Source organism: Ostrinia furnacalis, unplaced genomic scaffold, assembly GCF_004193835.3.
Source record: "Ostrinia furnacalis isolate ACB-3 unplaced genomic scaffold, ASM419383v2 OfSCF5629, whole genome shotgun sequence".
Classification (NCBI taxonomy): domain Eukaryota; kingdom Metazoa; phylum Arthropoda; class Insecta; order Lepidoptera; family Crambidae; genus Ostrinia; species Ostrinia furnacalis.
This window is the reverse complement of record NW_021135868.1, coordinates 20,106-41,979: the sequence shown is the minus strand read 5'-3', so window position 1 is coordinate 41,979 and position 21,874 is coordinate 20,106. Positions and strand designations below refer to the sequence as shown.

Sequence of the window (21,874 nt, the reverse complement as noted above, 5' to 3'; positions counted from 1 at the left end):
GGCGGGGGTAAAAATAAACCTCATGAATAAATAATAAGTGTGCCATACAAAACACCAATTTATCATGGTCTCGTAGTAAGGAGAATATCCTTGTTTCAAGGAAACGAATAATTCCGGGTTATCTACCACTTTATGATTAAAATCAGATACCAAACCCAGGACTTTTTACATAACAATAACCAGTCACTGAGACCCCGAAAAATAAGTATTTATTTCTGAAAAATGATACCTACATACAATTTGGGACTAGCTACGTGAATGCTTAATAATCATGACTTGATTGTAATAACAGAGGCCAGAAAACAATCAGGTCATGAAAGTAAAAGATATGAATGAAAATAATAAGGTAAAAATATAAATGCACATCAACATGAATTCACACTACTAATTCACGAGCTATTCTAATTTCCAGCGCTAATTTTCACTAGAGTTACTCACAATCCGCCATCTGCAATTTAAGCAGTAGTATCGCGGTATAAATAAAAGACTGGAATAGGATTGTCCACAACGGCAATTTCCGCTTCCGGAGAACGGAATCTCCATCTCGCGGCAAAGGAAGCTCGCCGGAACGAAATTTACATTCTATCGGTTCACTCCCGTCCACTCGAATCTACAAACAACTACTGGGAGAGTCAACGTTTTTACTAAGACTTGTTTTATGTCCTCGATGATTACGTTTTTCGGTACCTAAAGAGTGTCCTGTTTTCACGAGGCCGATTGTATCTTTATCTCAAAAAGGCGTGATTTGATTGCTTTGTTCGTAATGAGGATCATTTCGATTTTTAGCTGTGAATGCAGATTTATAGGTCTAAGAAATCCTTAATATACAGTCCAAAAATTTTTGTTCTACGACAAAAATTGACGAAGTTATGGCCAAATTACTAAAAAAGTTCACTGACCGCCCGGCGCGGGACCGATGACGTCACTATATCCGATCCGAACACTGCCGGCGTACTGCGTGGATAGAAAATATTTTTTTCTAGCCAAACTATCAGTTTTAGAGAAAAACTTGTTAATACATTTATTCATCAGAATAAAGTAAGCTATCGATAGGTAATTTTTAAAAATAGAAATTGTGAAAAATATCGCAAAAAATCCATACGCTCATACGATTCAATGGAACGCGGATGGTATATTATTGGCGATTTATTCAAATAAAGTGTTCATAAGTGTTGTTAGAGTCATATCTTTGTCCAAGTAAAATATAAAAATGTATAAGTATTAATTTATTTACTTCTAACAATAAGTATAGCTGAGGCAGATACACTCTGCCTAGGCTACAAGACATTGCTATGAAGATCATTTCGATGTACACGCAATACCTACCTGTTAATATATTTAATCTTAGCCTAGAACCTGGGTATGGCTCCCCCACCCCTCTCCTCTCCTCAGGTCATAAGCTGGGCATGACTTCTCCCTCGGCCAGAAGTCGGGTATGATTTACCCCCCCCCCAGGCCAGAAACTGGGTATGACTTTCCCCCTCCCCCCAGGCCAGAAGCTGAGTAAGGCTTGCCCCTCCCCCCAGGCCATAAGCATACGCTGGGTATANTTATCACCGACTCACTGAACATTATAAAATAACGTAGATAGATACTTAACGTTTGTGTAGGTAGGTGCCTACAAGCCTACAAAAACATACTGACAACTGAAAAGACTGAAACTTTAGAACCGTCGATCAAGTAATTTGGGACCTATTATCCATTCAATTCTACAGGAGTACCTACGCACAAAGCAGCTGTGTCGTCTCAATTCAAAGATCAAAGCAAAACAATGCCAATAAGCGTTTATTTCTTGAACCATACGATTTAAATTTGAAACTCAGGGGGGTTAACTGAGGAGGCTAAGCCACCACGTAAATTTCAAGTTATAGCTCACTTCCATCAACGTAAGTTACTCGAGGGTCTGCTATTAGGCCGGGTTGGCGTGTCCATATTTATCTTCCTTCTCAAGGGTGTCACTATTTCACTTTATGACGTAATCTAAGAGTAACTGCTATCCATAACTTGCTGGCACCATAGAGTATAGCTTAGAAGAGTGAACAGAAGTCTCGAGTGACCTCGTAAGACTGTTTTACTAGCTGTAATACTCGTATAACTTCTTGAGCTTTCCGTTTAAGGACTATCTTGGTCTTTATAACTGAAAACAAATAAATTACGAGTACATTTGAAGTCATATAAACATGTTGGCGAACTGCATCATTTGAGCTTACATTCTCTCCTCCCTATCTCATGTGAAATGATAAAACCACATTTTTCTACTCGATAATAAATACTCAATATCAGAATAAACAATGTCCCATGCGATGTCGCGTGAAACTTCAGTCGAAGAAAAGCATTACGTTCCATATAATTTTATAGGCATTAAAATTTATCACGTGCGTTCCAACACTCAATTTTCAAATTCCTTCTCCATTGATTAAAATATCGCAAATATTTTGTACAATAGAGCATTCTCTTTTAAATCAAAGGCGACTTGTTTTAAAAAAATCTGGGTTCATGACATGTCATAATGGTTTCACGTACTCATGTCCTGACGTTGTCTCTACATTCGCACGTTTTTTTTAATGCTAGACAAGGCAGTTATTTGACCGCAATCGCACCTGGTGTTAAATAAGATGCAGTCTAAGATGGTACATATCATATCTGCCCTTTAAGTGCCTATTCACTCTCGCCTTGAAAACGCCTTGAATATGCTCTGCCTATTCATTTTAGAGTGAACCCACTCTATCAACTTCATTGTGGTTAGTAAACAGACAATTTTGGTTATATTACACTCTAATATACCTACTCGTGCGTGGTGTTGTGATGTTTGGGATTGTATTTGTCAGTAGAGTTTGATTCGAAAACTTTGATATCGTTAGGCTTTTGATAAAAGTTCGAAGGAATAATGATTAAACGTTTGCCTATTAAACGAAAGATTCCTGAGACAGTTTTTAAACATAGTATTTATGATAAAGTCTGTCTCGACATTAAATCCTACATTGCAAAATGTGTTCTGTTGGGTTACAGTTAAAACACATTTAATTGTACACCACACAAGATAAGAAAAGAACATCGACTAGGTATTGCATATCTTATAAGAGCAAGTCTCAAAATAGCCAGCACAGTAACTTGTCATTGATAACGTCACGTCGCCTTGTCGTCACGCGGGGGTAAAAATAAACCTCATGAATAAATAATAAATGCGCCATACAAAACACCAATTTATCATGATCTCGTAGTCGTTCAAGGAAACAAATAATTCCGGGTCATCTTCTACTTTATTTTTAAAATCAGATACCAAACCCATGACTTTTTACATAACAATAACCAATCACTGAGATCCCGAAACGTAAGAAACAAATAAAAGTATTTATTTCTGAAAGATGATACCTACATACAATTTGGGACTAGCTACGTGAATGCTTGTATTGCAGAGGCCAGAAAACAATCAACTCATGAAAGTAAAAGATATGAATGAATATAATAATGTAAAAATAAATAAATGCACATCATGAATTCACACTACTAATCCACGACCTAATCTAATTTCCAGCGCTAATTTCCACCAGAAGAGTTACAATCCGCCATCTGCAATTTAAGCAGCAGTATCGCGGTATAAATAAAAGACTGGAATAGGATTGTCCACAGCGGCAATTTCCGCTTCCGGAGAACGGAATCTCCATCTCGCGGCAAAGGAAGCTCGCCGGAACGAAATTTACATTCTATCGGTTCACTCCCGTCCACTCGATTCTACAAACAACTACTGGGAGTGTCAACGTTTTTACTAAGGCTTGTTTTATGTCCTCGATGATTACGTTTTTCGGTACCTAAAGAGTGTCCTGTTTTCACGAGGCCGATTGTATCTTTATCTCAAAAAGGCGTGATTTGATTGCTTTGTTCGTAATTCGATTGCTGCCATGCCAGAACCACGAAATTAATCACTAAAGTTAGAAACGATAACTCGTGCGAGCTGCGTTGCTAAATATTTACCGACGAAACATTCAATTTAGTTGAGTCAAACACAAACACGTGAAAATAGACTAGTTTTATAGGTTGAATAACAAAAATAACCTTTTGGTAGCTTTTCTATGACAAATTAAGATATTCATGGGTTACAGTGAGTTAAATAAAAATCATATTCGTTTTACATTACATTGGACATACCTACTGAATATTACGATTTTAACTGTTTAGTATCACAGACGATTGCTCTGTGAATAAAGACGTGCAAAGCGGTTTTTAACAATCCCATACGCAAAAGTTTTTTTTTGCTTACTAACTGATTCTGCTCATGTTGCTGCAGCTAGCTGTCACTATTGTGACTCATATTATCACAAAGTTTGTTTACGGTTTAAAAAGAAGTACGGTTAGTTAAAGGAGATGAAATATAAACTGATTCACTCAATCAAGTCTTTCGAAGCCATGCAGCTACAGCCTCAAGCACTCTCATCAAATCAAGCCTTGTAAAATATGTAAAAGATAAACCGCTGCTAGTTGGCATGAGGGAAGAATTTCAAATACTCCGAACTACGCAACTGGGATAGCACTTTAATTGAATTTTGATTACATCCAACGTTGCGAACTTGGTAAGTTTTGGTCTAATCTTTCACTGCGAACTTCTCAGGTTAGTCTAGAAAATATGGGCCTATTATTGTATGGCTTACTTTTCGTGATTGGCTCTGAAAGTTTTTGATATTTATTGACTGAAAATCAAGTATTGGAAACTTAGTTCTGCTTATTTTCTACGTACCTACTTAATCTACAACTTTACATGCATCTATTAAATTATCAATATTAGGTAATTAACCTAACCTAACCTAACCTGAAAAGAGTATTACTTCTGAAAAATATCCAGGCAGCAAATCACAATTTTAATTAATAAACTTTACTAATTCAAATAATCTAAGGTACAAAATTGTGTGATAGAAACCTGGTAACTATACCTAATACAAATAGAATAAGGTAAAAACTTGCTGCATTCGCTTAGGGAGAGATAAATATTTACTACACAAAGATAAAAAGCCCCACAATATGATTTTATTCCCGGATTAAGCGCAGAACGTTATTTTATTGTTAGAATCGAAATGTTTACCTCTGGGCAACTTTAACGATAATATTTGGCTAAACAAAATACACACCACAATGAGAGTGTGTAATTTAAATAAATAATTAGCTCCGCTAAAATTTAACGCTATTATCATTAACTTAGTACGTAATAACAAATTATAAATGTATTTTTACAAAAATAATTCCCCTGTTCGTAGCTAGGCTCAACTTCTTGTTATTATGGTAACTATCAACGAATTAACATTATACCGAAATTAACATCATGAAATAACAATTATACTAATTTAACGGGCATTATTTTGAAATTTTGTTCCCCATAGGATATAGCCTAGGCGCAGACCACCGACATTTAGTTGGCCGATAGTTGGGCCCGATTATAATTTGTATGAAGAATCGGCCGATACCAAATCGGTATAATGTGCGCACTTTCATACATCTCCATACTGATCAACAGCCCGACCCAAATATCGGCCAACAAAAATCCGTGGTCTGCGCCTAGGGTTAAACCCAGCTGGTATGCAAACTAAACAGCCACGATAACCTTAATACTCTACTTTCGCACCGTGCTTCCTCTAAAGAATTTCGCGCTTTTCCCTTAAGTACTTTTACCACAATTGAGATCGCAGTTTTACCGCAGGGCTGACTTCTTGAGCTGCGTTTGAGTTTATCCTAGTTTTCCCATCTCTAAAGTTGACTACTAAAATATTTACCCCGGATCTTCGGGCCCCGGGTCTGAATCACGCCCTGGGACAAACATTTGTATGTTGGGAAAGCGGCTCTAGTATTTATTTTAAGTTACGCCGTTTCATGCTAGTACTCCCCGGCGACTATTCAAACTATCCAAATAGAAAATGTTGACCTAACGTCAATCCTATTTGACTTTTACATGTTTAAACCTATGTGCAAATATATTGGTTCATCGTCGATTTGCGTTTAAGTAAACGTCGAGTCTAAAAATGTTTCGCCGAATGATAACATTATTATACTCTATTAGAAATAAAATTGTATTTTAGACTTAGTTTGAGTTGCACCACCTAACTTTGAGCGTAACTTTAACGATAACCGGTGCTTTTTTTATGGAGATTGACAGATTTTTGACGATTGTTTAAGTTAAAGTAAGATGATGCAACCCAGCCTTAGACACGGGTGGGTAGATACATAAAGTTGGCAAAACAACTTTNTAAAGTCGCATTCGCTTAGGGAGAGATAAATATTTACTACACAAAATATGTAAAAAGCCCCACAATATGATTTTATTCCCGGATTAAGCGCAAAACGTTATTTTATTGTTAGAATCGAAATGTTTACCTCTGGGCAACTTTAACGGTAATATTTAGTTTAACAAAACACACACCACACATAATGAGCGTATGTAATTTAAATAAATAATTAGCTCCGCTAAAATGTTAAGCTATTATCATTAACTTGGTATACCTAGTACGTAATAACAAATTATAAATGTATTTTTACAAAAATAATTCCCCTGTTCGTAGCTAGACTCAACTTCTTGTTATTATGGCAACTAGACAATGAATTAACATTATACCGAAATTAACATCATGAAATAACAATTAATACTAATTTAACGGGCATTATTTTGAAATTTTTTTGCCTAGGCGCAGACCAGCGACATTTAGTTGGCCGATAGTTGGGCCCGATTCTAATTTGTATGAAGAATCGGCCGATACCAAATCGGTGTAATGGGCGCACTTCCATACATCTCCATACTGATCAACAGCCCGACCCAAATATCGGCCAACAAAAATCAGTGGTCTGCGCCTAGGGTTAAACCCAGCTGGTATGCAAACTAAACAGCCACGATAACCCTAAAACTCTACTTTCGCACCGTGCTTCCTCTCAAGAATTTCGCGCTTTTCCCTTAAGTACTTTTACCACAATTGAGATCGCAGTTTTACCGCAGGGCTGACTTCTTGAGCTGCGTTTGAGTTTATCCTAGTTTTCCCATCTCTAAAGTTGACTACTAAAATATTTACCCCGGATCTTCGGGCCCCGGGTCTGAATCACGCCCTGGGACAAACATTTGTATGTTGGGAAAGCGGCTCTAGTATTTATTTTAAGTTACGCCGTTTCATGCTAGTACTCCCCGGCGACTATTCAAACTATCCAAATAGAATGTTGACCTAACGTTAATCCTATTTGACTTTTACACGTTTAAACCTATGTGCAAATAGATTGGTTCATCGGCGATTTGCGTTTAAGTAAACGTCGTGTCTAAAAATGTTTCGCCGAATGATAACATTATTATACTCTATTAGAAATAAACTTGTATTTTAGACTTAGTTTGAGTTGCACCACCTAACTTTGAGCGTAACTTTAACGATAACCGGTGCTTTTTTTATGGAGATTGACAGATTTTTGACGATTGTTTAAGTTAAAGTAAGATGGTGCAACCCAGCCTTAGACACTGGGTGGGTAGACACATAAAAAGTTCGTAGCTATAAGTCTTAAACTTGCGTCGTGAGCAATTAATACAAAATTAGTTCTTTGTTAATCCTATTTTTGCTGCTGAAACACTCAACGCTACAGGCTTGAGGTGTTGCGTGCCATTCCTCCATTAAGAACAATCGGTGTATTTACATATCAGCCTACCCGCAACACGCCCGCGGCTCAATCTTATCGCTGGCTCAACTTAATGCTGGTTTAACTAACAATTAAGCCGTAATTTCGGAACTATCGTACCTACAATTAAAATACTTGGGTTTTTATTTAGTATTCAAGTTGATCTGTCTGATTTTACCCAATTTTTTATTGCTTTTTACCTTAAGTTTTTAATCAAATCAATAATTTTGTTTTTAAATTTCAACCTATCTTTCAATTTTATCAGTCTGTTACAGAAAAACTAGCCCTAGTCCGCGATTAAAACACGGTCGCAATTTCTCACTAATTAAATGTCGTAAATCACTTGGTAAAAGTTGGTTAAATAATTTAAAGTGCGTAAAAACAAAATAATAGAAAAATGTAGGTATTTAATGAAACGCTCGTATATTGGCACACAAAAATGCTCATGACGATATGATATTTCATGAATATTATGTGTATATTTTAAAGCTAACACAACGTTAGGCACGACTGCGTCCTAATTGCTGAAATTATATTATGAGAAATAAAAATACCAACACGAAAATGGAGAATGAACTGTATAGTACAACCTTCACATTTCGGGGTATAATCACATCTATTACAACTTACATAAGATGCCAGAGTTTTCAACTTAATGTGCCGTTGTCCGTTATAGAACAATTATATTCGTTATGGCACTTAAAAGGCGTTGTGTTATTTTGTTTTTAAAAATGGTAATTTTCTTTAACTGGTAAAGAAGAATAATGAAAAATAATGCGTTACATTGTAAGCAGTATGTTGCTGTTCACAATCTTTCGACAGTTTACAATCTCGCGAGTTAGATTGTAATCTAACGGTTTTTACAATCTTACGGTGATATACATAAGGTATTTATTCATTTCTAGGCTTGTAGTTCAGTAATAGCGCTTTAGTAGCGATCACCATAGTAAAGCAATTAACGCCGCGGGCGCCAGTCCGGCACACGAGCCACCCGATCTGTGTGCCTACCATGAGTTTACGTTAGGTGAGCTCGCTAGCGAATACGTCAAAAAATTCTATGAAGATTTTATTTCTTTAAAGTAGCCGCTAGGGGCGCTGCACAATATGTCATACATTTAAATGTCATTTTTTTACGCAGTCGCCAGCGAGCACACCTAACGTAAACTCATGGTAAGCACACGGGTGGCTGACCGATATCACAATATCATTCTGCCATTCAAAGATCATGTTTCCAATACGTTGCCGCATATCAATCGTTCTCGTATAATGAAGCCCAACCAAACATGGTCAGACTATTAAAACTTAACGGTCCAACTGTCTGGTATTTAGTCAGTCTATAGAGCTTGTTTTAATTACTTTGATTGCCTAGCTCAAACGCAATCAAAGAAGGTCTTGAATTTTCCATAGATTTTTTAGGTTAGTTTGAATAGAATAAACACTTTATAGTATTTAAAAACTAATTATGATTAGTTTTTTTATTTTTTTTTTAATTTATTATTCATTATTTGATCCAAATTTTTAAAATACTATAAGATATGCCATGACTAAATTATTAGTTATAGTTACTGTGCTCAATGCACATCGCTCTACATTTCCTCTCAACGTGTTTTTATGTAGAGTCCGATGCGTGGGTGCCAAATTAATCAGTAAAAATGAATGAGATCAGTTCGGAACTTATAAAACTAAGAATAGATTTCAGTCTGTGTTCGACTCGATCGATAAATCTTTGAAGTTAGAATAGAGCAAGTTAATTTGATAAGTATTTATAGCACTGAATAGTTGATTACTGTTTTGATAATACATATTTAGGCATTGTTAGTATTTACAGTCCAATTTAAAGGCTAATTTCAGGTGGTGAAGACATATAAAAATAGTAAATGCTGAATTAATTCAAAAGTATGTTAATATCTGTGTACTTATTATCAAGACACGTCACAGTTAAACTTCTGCTTGGTCTAGGAATGAGTACCTAAGGCTGGGTTGCACCATTTTACTTTAACTTTGACAATCTTCAAAAATGTGTCAAATTCCATACAAAAACCACCGGTTATCGTCAAAGTTACGGTTAAAATTAGGTGGTGCAACTCAACCTTATTGGTGTAAAAAATAAACTAGACTCTTCCTATGAAAAACCTTAGGTAAAAACAAAAAACATAGGTACATGTTATTCAAATTAGCTCACGAACATATTTAATAGTTGTTACATAAAACTGCTATTTTGTTTATTTTACTCGGTTTGCGTCGAAATTGTTTGCAAGCCAATATCATTTTAATAAATAAATGAGCTTTGCCCATTATGAAGTAGCATATTTGTTATTAGGAGCAGAGTAAACTTAATAAATGTTAAACTCTCAGTATGCAATATTCGTGTATAAATGTACCTCCAAAACAAAAATCCCGAGGGCACGTACTTAATTTTACTCGTATTAATTTTTAAATTGTATGTCTGTAAATGAAAACGAAATAAAATGACAACAGGCACGGATTTAGTTGTTCTAAATTGAATTATTATTCTTTTTTTATCAAAGCTGATAATCTATAGAGATGTCAAGCGTAGAATCCAAATATAATTCAATTTGAAGCCTCAATATAGATTGAGGTATAGGTTGGTTTTAGTAATCAAAAATAGAATGTAGGTATGACTGAGACTGAATAAAGTGTTGAGCATCGTTTTTATTAGATACTGACTGTTTTACTAGATACTGTTTGTGTGTTTAAGAGGAAAATTAGGCAAATTACCAGTTGAAAGAAGTAAAGAAAAATATGTATTTTGTTCGTACATAAATTAAAATTGCACAGTTTGAATAAAAGCAGTCAAGTTAGAAACAAAAATGGCTACCGTTCAGCATGTGTCATGCTCTGAGCTGTTAGAACCCAGAACATGACGCTGTTATTCTGCGGAAGCTCTCTCCAATTCTCTCTCTCTTGCGCGCGAATTGGAGAGGGCAGCAGCAAATAGAGTTTTGAAAACGTTTGCGATCAGCAAACGTAGGCAGTGTTAAAAGCAACATAACACTAAAGTATGAACTCGTTCGCAACACGTAATAATCCCTAGATACCGCTCTATGGCGTTGTGTCGTGCCGGCGGAGCTCGATAATAAACCGTTTAAACGTGAAATGTAGATAAATGGAAGCGATGTTCGCTCCGAACTCTCTTTTGTGCATTCGATAACAACGGCGTTTCGTTTTCGCTTGTTGTTAATACTCGTATTATAAACGGAATAAATTAATAAATGACTTGAAAGATTTTAAAGTTTTTGTTTGTCAATTTAATTGTTAACCTAAATAAGTGTTGCTTGGGACGCTATCTAGGCTAATGTATCATCTGAAAGTCATTAATCAATATTAAGAAGTATCATCTAATTCAATGGGTAGGTTGATTCGACAACTTCGTCTCGTAAACGGTACGTGCGGCGCATATTTATAGGGTCTGAAAGTTCTCTGATAATAACAAAAATCCGCGGATATGATAAGCATTACATATTAGTGGATTTTAACGTGGCAGAGAGGCAATTACCAAAACAACGCGGAGGCGTAATATTCATAAAGTCAACTCTAACTTTTCCTTGGGGACGCTACCCACGTCGTGACGAATTTACGTAATGTGAAATGAAATTATAATGCTAAGCTTGAAAAAACATAGTCGACCCGATGTTATTACGGTAATTCGCTTAGATTACAAGTTGGATCACATAAACTGCGCTATTTGTATTCCTAATATGGGCATAGTATGTGATCCATGACAAACGAAATTCGTGCGTGTGGTAAATGTTTTTTAGTCAATAGACTGAAAAGCTCGGTTATTTCAATTCTAGTTACGGCCAAGTTTGATTATGAAACAATAAAGAGGTACATTAAGGTATTAGAGAGTAAAACCTTTGTCTACAGTTTGCTTATTTCCCTTGAGATTCATATTTAGTCCAATTGATATTCACATGGGTCGAGCCAATCCTGCGGAGCAAAGGAGTAAGTATTTTTGAATCGTTATAAATTAGGTACGTGGTTAATTTGGCATGTTTTATGAAAAACATGACGTGTAAGGTTTGAATATTCAAAAATGGCCCCCACCCCGGAACGCATGACTGGCGGTCAACCAAAGCATAGAAAGTTAATCTCATTATTTAAGCTGCGTCTCTATTTAGCAATGAAATATCTTCTCTTATCTTTATCTTTTTACGGTCTTGTCCGGCCAAATATTGTCTTGTCCGGCCTGTCCGGCTTTTGGTAGGCTTTTTATTTTGGCCTACCGCGCCAGGCGAAAGTCGAGCCACAGAATAATATGAAGCGCACGCATCAGGATGTTGGGCAACCGATGATGATACGATGACAGTACTAGGGTGAGCTATGACACTGTTTTCATCCCCCCCCTCCCCCCCGCCACATGTCCGGCTTTTAGGGTAACGTACCTTAACAATCCGGCTTTTGCCTAAAACTGCTACGCAACATATCTGCAGTTTTTTGTCACACTGTCACGGAAAAGTTTCACTTAAGTTACACTCTATTCTTTACCCGTTCACCGCTAACCCACATGTTGAATACCTACGTGTTTTCATTTCAAGCTTGGGGAATGATAGATTGTCATAATATATCATATCTAATGCGACAGGTCTCCACCTCGGCGAGGACAGCAGCCAGTAACCGGGAGATCGTACTTTTCTGAGGATTAATAATAAATTACGTCATAGACATGTTGAAACTTCGGAGACGATACAAATTAGTTGGAAACTGCTGAACTATTGTTATGTACGATATTAATCGTAGAATTCTTCTGTAAGTGGTGCCAAATACATATTATTATGTGTACGTATGAGGCAATTCTGAGAGTATTATACAGGGTGTTAGGTAAATGGGTATATGAGCCGACACTAGCCCATGTTAGCATGGGCATATAAATGGTATGGTGAAGTCAGAAAATTGATATCTTCATTTTAATTATTTTAATTTTCATACAAATCGGATTTTATAAAATTTATTTTGTATGAAAATTAAAAAAGTTAAAATGATGATATCAAATTATATGCCCATACCATTTATATGCCCATGTTATCATGGGCTAGTGTCGGCTCATATACCCATTTACCTAACACCCTGTATACTATCTACATATATTATATTGCCTAGATATTAGATAAGTACTTTATTTATTTATTTTATAGAAACCAACAGCGATACATCCCAACTAATATTATAAATGCGAAAGTAACTCTGTCTGTCTGTCTGTCTGTCTGTCTGTCTGTCTGTCTGTTACGCTTTCCCGCTTAAACCTCGCAACCGATTTTGATGAAATTTGGCATAGAGATAGTTTGAGTCCCGGGAAAGAACATAGGATAGTTTTTATCCCGGTTTTTGAAACAGGGACGCGCGCGATAAAGTTTTTCTGTGACAGACAAAATTCCACGCGGGCGAAGCCGCGGGCGGAAAGCTAGTTGAAAATATAAGTTATAACGTTATTACGTTTATTACGTTTGTCTCGAAGCGGTAGGGGAAAAATAATTAGATACTTATTTAAAGGTTCCTTATGAGCATTTGAGAATTTGTAAGAACTTATTTAATTGGTCTTAACAATAAAGAGATTTTGGATTTTGATTTTATTTTTCATAATAAGTACTTAATAGTCACAATATGACGCAGTTGGAACAAAAACTATCAGAAGTTTCCGGAATCGAAATCAGAAAGTTATGAATCTCGACTTGGCTTAAGAAATCTGTCGCAAATATTCGCCAGCGTTTGAAATGGCCAGTCCATTGGACAAATTACTTACGTCGTGTCCATTCCGGAGTTTTACGACGAAAGTGAGCACCAAGCTAGATGTCGTGAACTTTACTGTTAAATAATTAGTTACATCAGACTGGAAAATAAGATGATCTTAGGTACCTTATTAATATTAATTTCTTAATATTAAGTTTTTTAATCGCGTTTATTAACTTTTTTTAAGAGAGACTAATTTTTTTTTCATAATTATGTTAGTAGGTTTCTGAGTATATATCGTGTTTATCAGAGAATAAATTTTATAATAATACATTAACTTAAAATGACTTAAAAACTAAAAATTTAAAATTACTAATGATAAAAACTATTTACAAAATAAAAAATACTTCACCCCCAGCGCCGCAGTCAGGAATGGTGCCCTAAAGGCTGGCAGCATTGCCACGTTGAATGGCCAGGCTAATTCTCTGGCCGAAATAGCTGCCAGCCTTTTGATCACCGGTAGGTTTCTTATGTAGGTATTATGGCAGACAGAAAAGGAAGTAAGGCCACTTTTATGGATAGTGTATTAAATGACAAAATAGGTATATTAATTTGTCTTTTTCAATTGGTATAAAAAAATAGTCTTCTTAGGTTAGACTCGATAATTTCAGCCCTTGACTGATCAGTTCTTATAATTCAGCGTTTTATACGTGAATGTTTATTTATCTTCTACTGAGTCTTAAATTTTGTTATCCCGAAACTTCTTACGAACGTGTGCTAAAAGTTTCTATCGAGACGTGAACACACTCGTAATGTTGTTCCATTTGTCCTTGTACAGTTGCGTAGAGATAGGTACATAAGTATGTATAAAGATTCATTATACAGTGTGTCCGGGCATGTAGTGATCAAACTTTAAGGGCGTAATCTATGGACAATTTTATCGATGAAAATACTTCAAATTTGGGGCCTGACCCATTTCTCGAAAAATTACATCAATTTAAGTTTTTAATTTTTAGTTTACACCTCTTCTTTAAAAAACAAGTGAAAGCGTGGGTAGCTTAACATTAATAGGCAAAAATTTTATATCATGCGATAGCCAATAAAATTATCTATTAGTAGAAGAAGAAAGCAGACACAAGTTTCATACATTTTATGGGAGTGAGAATGGATTTAATTAGAAAAATACATTACTTTTTTCACTTCTTTTTCAGTTATTTTCCAACACAAGAAAAACCAGGTCGTTAAGGTATGTTTTATTTGCATTGTATTATTAGTATTTGAGCTATTCTACAAAATGAATGTAAATTTATTAGTCTACGTCTATTAGTTTCGACGTAATTGTTGAACAAAGATACCCCTTCCCAGCGGTTTCCATAGCGCACGCGACATGCGAAAATGCACTGCCTGAAAGAATCACACAACCTATTCCGATTACTATGGAAACCGCTGGGAAGGGGTATCTTTGTTCAACAATTACGTCGAAACTAATAGACGTAGACTAATAAATTTACATTCGTTTTGTAGAATAGCTCAAATACTAATAATACAATGCAAATAAAACATACCTTAACGACCTGGTTTTTCTTGTGTTGGAAAATAACTGAAAAAGAAGTGAAAAAAGTAATGTATTTTTCTAATTAAATCCATTCTTACTCCCATAAAATGTATGAAACTTGTGTCAGCTTTCTTCTTCTACTAATAGATAATTTTATTGGCTATCGCATGATATAAAATATTTGCCTATTTATGTTAAACTACCCACGCTTTCACTTGTTTTTTTAAAGAAGAGGTGTAAACTAAAAATTAAAAACTTAAATCGATGTAATTTTTCGAGAAATGGGTCAGGCCCCAAATTTGAAGTATTTTCATCGATAAAATTGTCCATAGATTACGCCTTTAAAGTTTGATCACTACATGCCCGGACACACTGTATATTTTTACCTTGTTCTGGAAAGAACCTGGTAATCTTCAGGTGAATAGTTAAGTTTAAAGGGATCCATTTGACTTGAAACAACTCTAAACGATACAATTAAAATAGTAAATAAATATTTTCTTAAACTTTCTTTATAAAAGAAGAAGCAAAGAACCAAAAAAAAAAACGTAATAAAGGAAGGAAACGTAACGAAGAAAAAAATTATAGTAAGATTTTTCGAAGATTTGAATTGTCTTGATACCTTTTGAATAACATTTTTACTTATAGTAAGAAAATCCTATTACAATATTTTATTTTCAAAATTTCCTGTTACATTTTGAAGCGCAATAATGTACTGTCACTCTTCACATTCCAACGACTCCGTGACTTCACAATTTCACATACACGTGGAATCTGATTTGACGTAAAAAAAAAATTTTCGTATGTCTCAGAAAGAAATCACAATTTTCACAGAATTACAATTAAATATGTCTCATCTACTTGTTTCACATAAAAGCCGAAGACCTTTCATGGAAACCATACTTCCTTAAAAAATATTTTTGATCGACGATTTAAGACGAACATACGATCAAAGCAAGACTTTCAAGTCAATTATTGGCTTGATCAACTAAATTTAGCTGAAATAACGGCTACAATTATTAAGTTAACTCGCAAAATTAATTGATGAAACGTTTAGTTACACCACCAGTCTTAACTCTCTCTAATATTAGTTATTGAACTGAAATTAACGGAGCGCACTTACAATACGAATTGTACTCGTATATCGATTTTCAGAGTTACTCAGAGAACCAATTACGAGTGAGTAACCGAAGGTATTCTGTGGGAATGTAAGTTATTCGAAGACCTCAGGCGAAGAGGAAATTTCCCAACATGAAACAGAATAACATTTTACGAATTAAAACGTAAGAATAAGTAGATAACATTCTCGTTTTTCATTTGGATTAATTTGTTTAATTAACTGATAAAATAGCTTACTATGTAGGACAATATAAAATATCATAGTACAAACTAACGGATTATAAGGAATCTTCAAGTGTGTTTTCCAATGAGCCTTAACGTTCGTAGACCCGATCACCCTTAGGAAGTAAAGTTTCTCAAGGTGACTATGTTCTGGAAAATGTAGAGTGGATAAGCCACAGTGATTTGGTTCAGGTAGCGGAAAGTCACTAGATGAAAACGACCTAAAGCCGCCTGCAGAATCGTTTTGTTACTGATGAAAGCTGATGATGATGATCTTTATGCCTTCGGTTACTAGGGAAGTGGTTGAAAATATTACCTAATGTAAGACGGCTTTTTTGTTTTAATAGGATTTCCTACCCGCTTAATAGACCAATGAGCTGGTTTAGGTAGCATAAAGCCACTGGATGCAAACGACTCAAAGTCACCTGCTCAATCGTTTTGTTACTGATGAAAGCTGACGATGATGATCTATATGCCTTCAGTTACAAGCTAGGTGGTTAAAAAGATTAATTTAAAATGGCTTCTTTTTGTTCTAATAGGATTTCCCGCTACACAACATACACACAACCTAATATAAAACCGCAAACCGCTCTGGGGTTTGCACTGTCATCATTTGATGTACCAAATATCATGTCAACACACACGCCGCTGGGGAAAGCCTTGTCGCGAACTTGAAACGATTTTCGCATACCTACATTTTTCCAGAATGTGTACCGCAAAATGTCGACAAGTCAGACGAAAATTGCGCCCTCTCGAGTTTTCAGGCGAGCTGCGCTAAACTTTGATGTGTGTAGAAATCGCTCAAATGCAAGCTATTACCTAATCGCATACAGAATTCTGTACGTCTAATAACACAGTAACGTATAGTTGTAAATAACGCTAATATTAGTTTAAAATGTATATTTCTGAAAATATCTCGAAATAGGAATTAGAAGTAGTATTTTCAGTAATTCGAACATTTCACAGAAGGACGGGAACAGGACAATTTCTATGCTCATTATACCTAATGTTTATCACAAACCCATTACCTTACACAATTTATCAAGAATGTTGTTCAATTTTCTTTCATAGAATGAAATCGTCTTTCTCTTAATAAAGCTTGAGCAAAGCAAGAAAAATAACGTAACATTCAAATACTTTTTAAGTAATATAAAATTTTAAGTAGTTGAAAATTTTCAAGCCCGCCCGAACGGACGACGTCGCAGACTGCTTGTGACGACGGCTGCAGCATAGCAGCCGAAACGTCAAGCTGTGAGTACATAATGTAACTCATTAATAAATGTCGCGTTAAGACCCGTGTTTTTTTTAACTTTTTAAGTAATTATTTAACTTACCAAACACTATCCCCGTCAGGGCCAGCAGTAGAAGTTGGAACTGCGTCATGCAGCTTAGCATCTCGGTGATCGCAGCTCACTGGCAGTCGAATATCACCACGATGATGCTGAGCCAGCACATCTTTGACGATTCACTGCAATACAATAAAATTATTTCAATAAATCTGACACATTTATCTTAATTCCACTTAAATATGACATACTTTTCACTAATCTGCGAGTTAAATTACAGAAAATAATTGAATTGACAAAATATTGGAACGCAAAACAAAAAACGATCGCGTCACACCAATGAAAAAGAAACATATTTATTTGTGGCCAGGCTGTCTGGGTAAGGAGTTCATTTAGAAAAAAAAGTTTATCTCCAAACCAATACAACATAGGAGCTGATTTTAAAAAGTTAACCGCCCGTTGAACACTTGTTTAAATTGTCATTTAGTATGGAAATATCATTTTACTAATGTTCAACGTGTGCTTAACTTTTATCATACCTAAGGTCCTTAGAGTCTAAGTGCGCTTATAATCTAAGGCTGAGTTGCACCAACTGACTTTAACTGTAACTATAACAATAACCGGTGTGTTATTTTTTTTTAATTATTATTCATCATTGAGCAATTACATATTTGATCCAAATAGCGTCCTAAATCCTCTTTAGGTTTGTCTAGACACTATTGTTCTCTATACAAATAAAAACAAACGTTTTAGTATAAGCATTCACAACACTTTCAGATATTATACAAAACATTATTTTAGCGAGTGCGCACTACGACTGTTATACTGTTTATATGGAGTTTGTCAGGTTTTTGACATTTGTTAAAGTTAAAGTAAGATGGTGCAACTCAGCCTTAGCCATTAAAAAATAAAATTTTAATAGAAATTCATATTTATTCTTCTTTTATAAAGTGCTTTCAGTGAAGAAATATTATGTTAGTATAATAAGTAAGAGTCTCTTGCAAATGACATTAAACATCATTATTCAACTTAAAGTATTGCACGTTTTCTACGATATATTCATAATTTCATACTACTTATCATAAACTTTTTTGCATGTTTACCGAAAGCAATAATAAGAAAAAAATAACTATCTCAAATGTTAAGGAAGTACCTTATAAGTAGATCATTTATGTTTTGGTATTATAGTAAGTAGGTATTTTCTATACTTAGTACATAATTATTCTTTACAATTTTAATATAAGCGTTAAAGATCTTAAAATTTAACTAAACTGCAGCACTACAGTTCTGTATTACCAAAGAGATATTTGTAATACTGTGAAATTGACAAGCGTTATTAAGTAAAATATCTAATCTACCCCGAAGACACCGGTGAGTTAAATTAATTACTTAGTCCCAAACATTTCGTGAAACGCCGACATATACAGTATACCTAGAGGTAAATATTTATGAGCTTTTAAAGCTCTAAAAGTTTTCGTTGCGACTCGACGACGTTTTTCGCAAGTTTTAAAAAGCTTTACAAGTGTACTCACTTTGGAATTCGAAGGAGAAAAAATAAGCTTCTTGCACACTTTTTACCTGCATAAATTACGGCTTGCTTCAGAAAGTTTTAACGCCGACTAAGATTATTTCATCATTTGGATGTATGTTTATTTACATTTAAGATTCATTAGGCTCCACATTAAAAATCTTTAAGTTCATCATTATCACTTGCCGTCGAAACAGCTGTCTGACCGGGAGTCTAGACGAAGTGACATTCGAAATCGCTTCATTGAGCGAAGACACGTTACCGGACTACATACGTTAGCGATAGAAGATGAATAGCCACGGCCGTATTGTTTCGTTTAAAACAATTACATAAATAAAATTTGAGAAAATAACATTTTATCATCTAAGTGACTCATGTGTGACAAATTAGAATAAAGTAATTAACCCTCCGAGTGTAAAGCGGTTTGAACTTAACATTTTAATAAAACCCCTTTGTGCCCACGTTACTCAGTTCAATTATAGTTGCAGCGCAAGTTCGCTAATTGTAAGTCAGTCCTCTGCCAATTTTAAACGTATTCCAGTCGACACTCAACCAATTTAGGTATTAGGTTATCTATTCTACTGACACGTGGAGAGACAACACGATATTCGAAGTCCATTGATGATATCGTTGTTGGGCAATCGCCGCGGGACACGTTGCCTGTAAGTCACGTGACAGTAAAAATTGGCTACTTGATAACATCAAATTAATGCCCGGTCACTGGGATTCCTTTAGGATATTATGATGTTTGAAAAGCGATAGGTACCTATGCTATGGGTTTTAAAATGTAATTTTTATGTAACGACATGCAACTCTTGACGCTAAAAATTTTAAATTTTGTTTAGAATGAAAATGCCATTATTCGAGCATTTGTTTGATACTTGAGTAATGTAGAAAATTAATGCTGTTAACACAGTTAAATAACATAACATCACACAAAACAACACATTTTATAATCCCAACTAATATTATAAATGCGAAAGTAACTCTGTCTGTCTGTCTGTCTGTCTGTTACGCTTTCCCGCTTAAACCTCGCAACCGATTTTGATGAAATTTGGCACAGAGATAGTTTGAGTCCCGGGAAAGAGCATAGGATAGTTTTTATCCCGGTTTTTGAAACAGGGACGCGCGCGATAAAGTTTTTCTGTGACAGACAAAATTCCACGCAGGCGAAGCCGCGGGCGGAAAGCTAGTATAAAATAAGTTTTGAATTGGCTACTTGCATACATATTATTATCCCCCCAATATACAGACAAGCAAGGTGTATACTTATATTCATGAGAATTAAACAGTGTACGTATCAGATAGTAAGCCTACCTATTTTCGACTGAAATTATCGTTTCATGTTTTAATGTTGTCCTTCACAAATTGTAGGGCATTCGAAATATGGGCCACACGATATTATTATAGCGTGTATGTATAGCTAATAGCGGTTTCACGCAATTCAAATACATATCGATCTGTTTTTACTTTAAACGCGAGTTTTCTTATATTTATCCTCAATTGGATCTGTTGGTAAATCGGTAAATCTTCAGAAAATATACTTGCTTGAGACTGTGACTTATTATTTATTGCGCCATAGCGATAATTTTTCAAAATAAGGTTTATTGTAGTTTTGATGTAGGTACCATAGAATTAGCTATTATTACTTCACTGTAACCCCTGACCTTCCCAAGGATGCTATTACACACACTTGTTGTTCACACGATAAAAAATACACCACCCTACCCATTACAAAAACATTATTTTCTCACGGCGACGACGCGACGCGACAAATGATTTGAATTGCACCTAGAGATGTGCAGTTCTTGGAAATTCTTCGCAAGGCGGCAATATTTCCAGTGGGGGCAGATTTTTCTGTTCGGTTTGGTTGGTGGTAGGGCTTGTTTAAGTCCGCCTGGCTAGCTACCACCATCTTACCTAAGTCTGTCGCCATAACAATAATGTTAACAGCATTGTTGCGTTCCGGCAGTTAGAGGTAAGATAGCCAGTTCCTCTGTGGTTGAGGATTCCGGGTGAAGCTCGCTTCCACCTTTTGCCTGATCATCACTTACCGTCAGGTGAGATACAAGCCAAGAGCTTCCTCGTTGTGGATAAAAAAAATATCCCAATGATATCAAAATATAGTAAATAAAGTCTCTATTTTCATCAAATATTATTAAAAACTTTTTTGTAATAATATTTTCAAAAAACAACTGTGCAGCCTTTCAAATCAAATATCAAAAAAAATATTTCTTAGAAAGTTTAGTTCTTTGGGTAAAGACGAAAAGTTCACATCATCTTTTTTGCTTGGGATTCGAGCGGTCCTGCGCTTGACATGAGCGACGAATATAAACACATTAATTAGTATAATATGATTGACTTACTTAATTGGATTGTTTAAAAAAATGTTTTTATTCATAAAATACATAAAGTTGCCTCGTTTGATGTCGCTCTTTGTAAACGTTGCTGATTCGGGCGACTGAAGCTTTATACAACTGACAGTACCACTTCACTAATACAATACACCCACAGTCTGAGACCAGACTTGGGTGGTAGAGCATGATTATATGCCTAGTCGCCCAGACTTACCTTCAATTAGGGTAAGGGGGATAACCTTATTTGAAGTTATGAGGACGGCGCATCAAGCTAAGTATGAGTACATTAAGTATAGTTGTAAGAAGTGCGATTTTTATGTGATGTAGTTAGTGTTCTAAGAAAACAGTGTTCATCAAAACACGATGACGTCAGTTATAAAAAACATTTTAGAAACTTTTCTTTCAAGTGTACGAAGGTTAGTACCGATTAGTCGATTTATGATCTTTAAATTTATGTGCAGTTTGTTTAAATGCATGTAAAATTTTAAAATAG

At 35.3% G+C, this 21,874-nt stretch overlaps 1 protein-coding gene across 1 annotated transcript in view; it reads right to left on the bottom strand.

The window, feature by feature from the left end:
• LOC114361344 (uncharacterized) overlaps positions 1 to 21,874 on the bottom strand; it is a 55,527-nt gene that overhangs the window by 18,232 nt on the left and 15,421 nt on the right. Inside the window, exon 2 of the mRNA XM_028316340.1 lies at positions 17,545 to 17,678. Coding sequence (XP_028172141.1) covers positions 17,545 to 17,605 — 61 coding nt within the window. The 5' untranslated portion in view covers positions 17,606 to 17,678. The remainder of the gene's footprint in view (positions 1 to 17,544; positions 17,679 to 21,874) is intronic.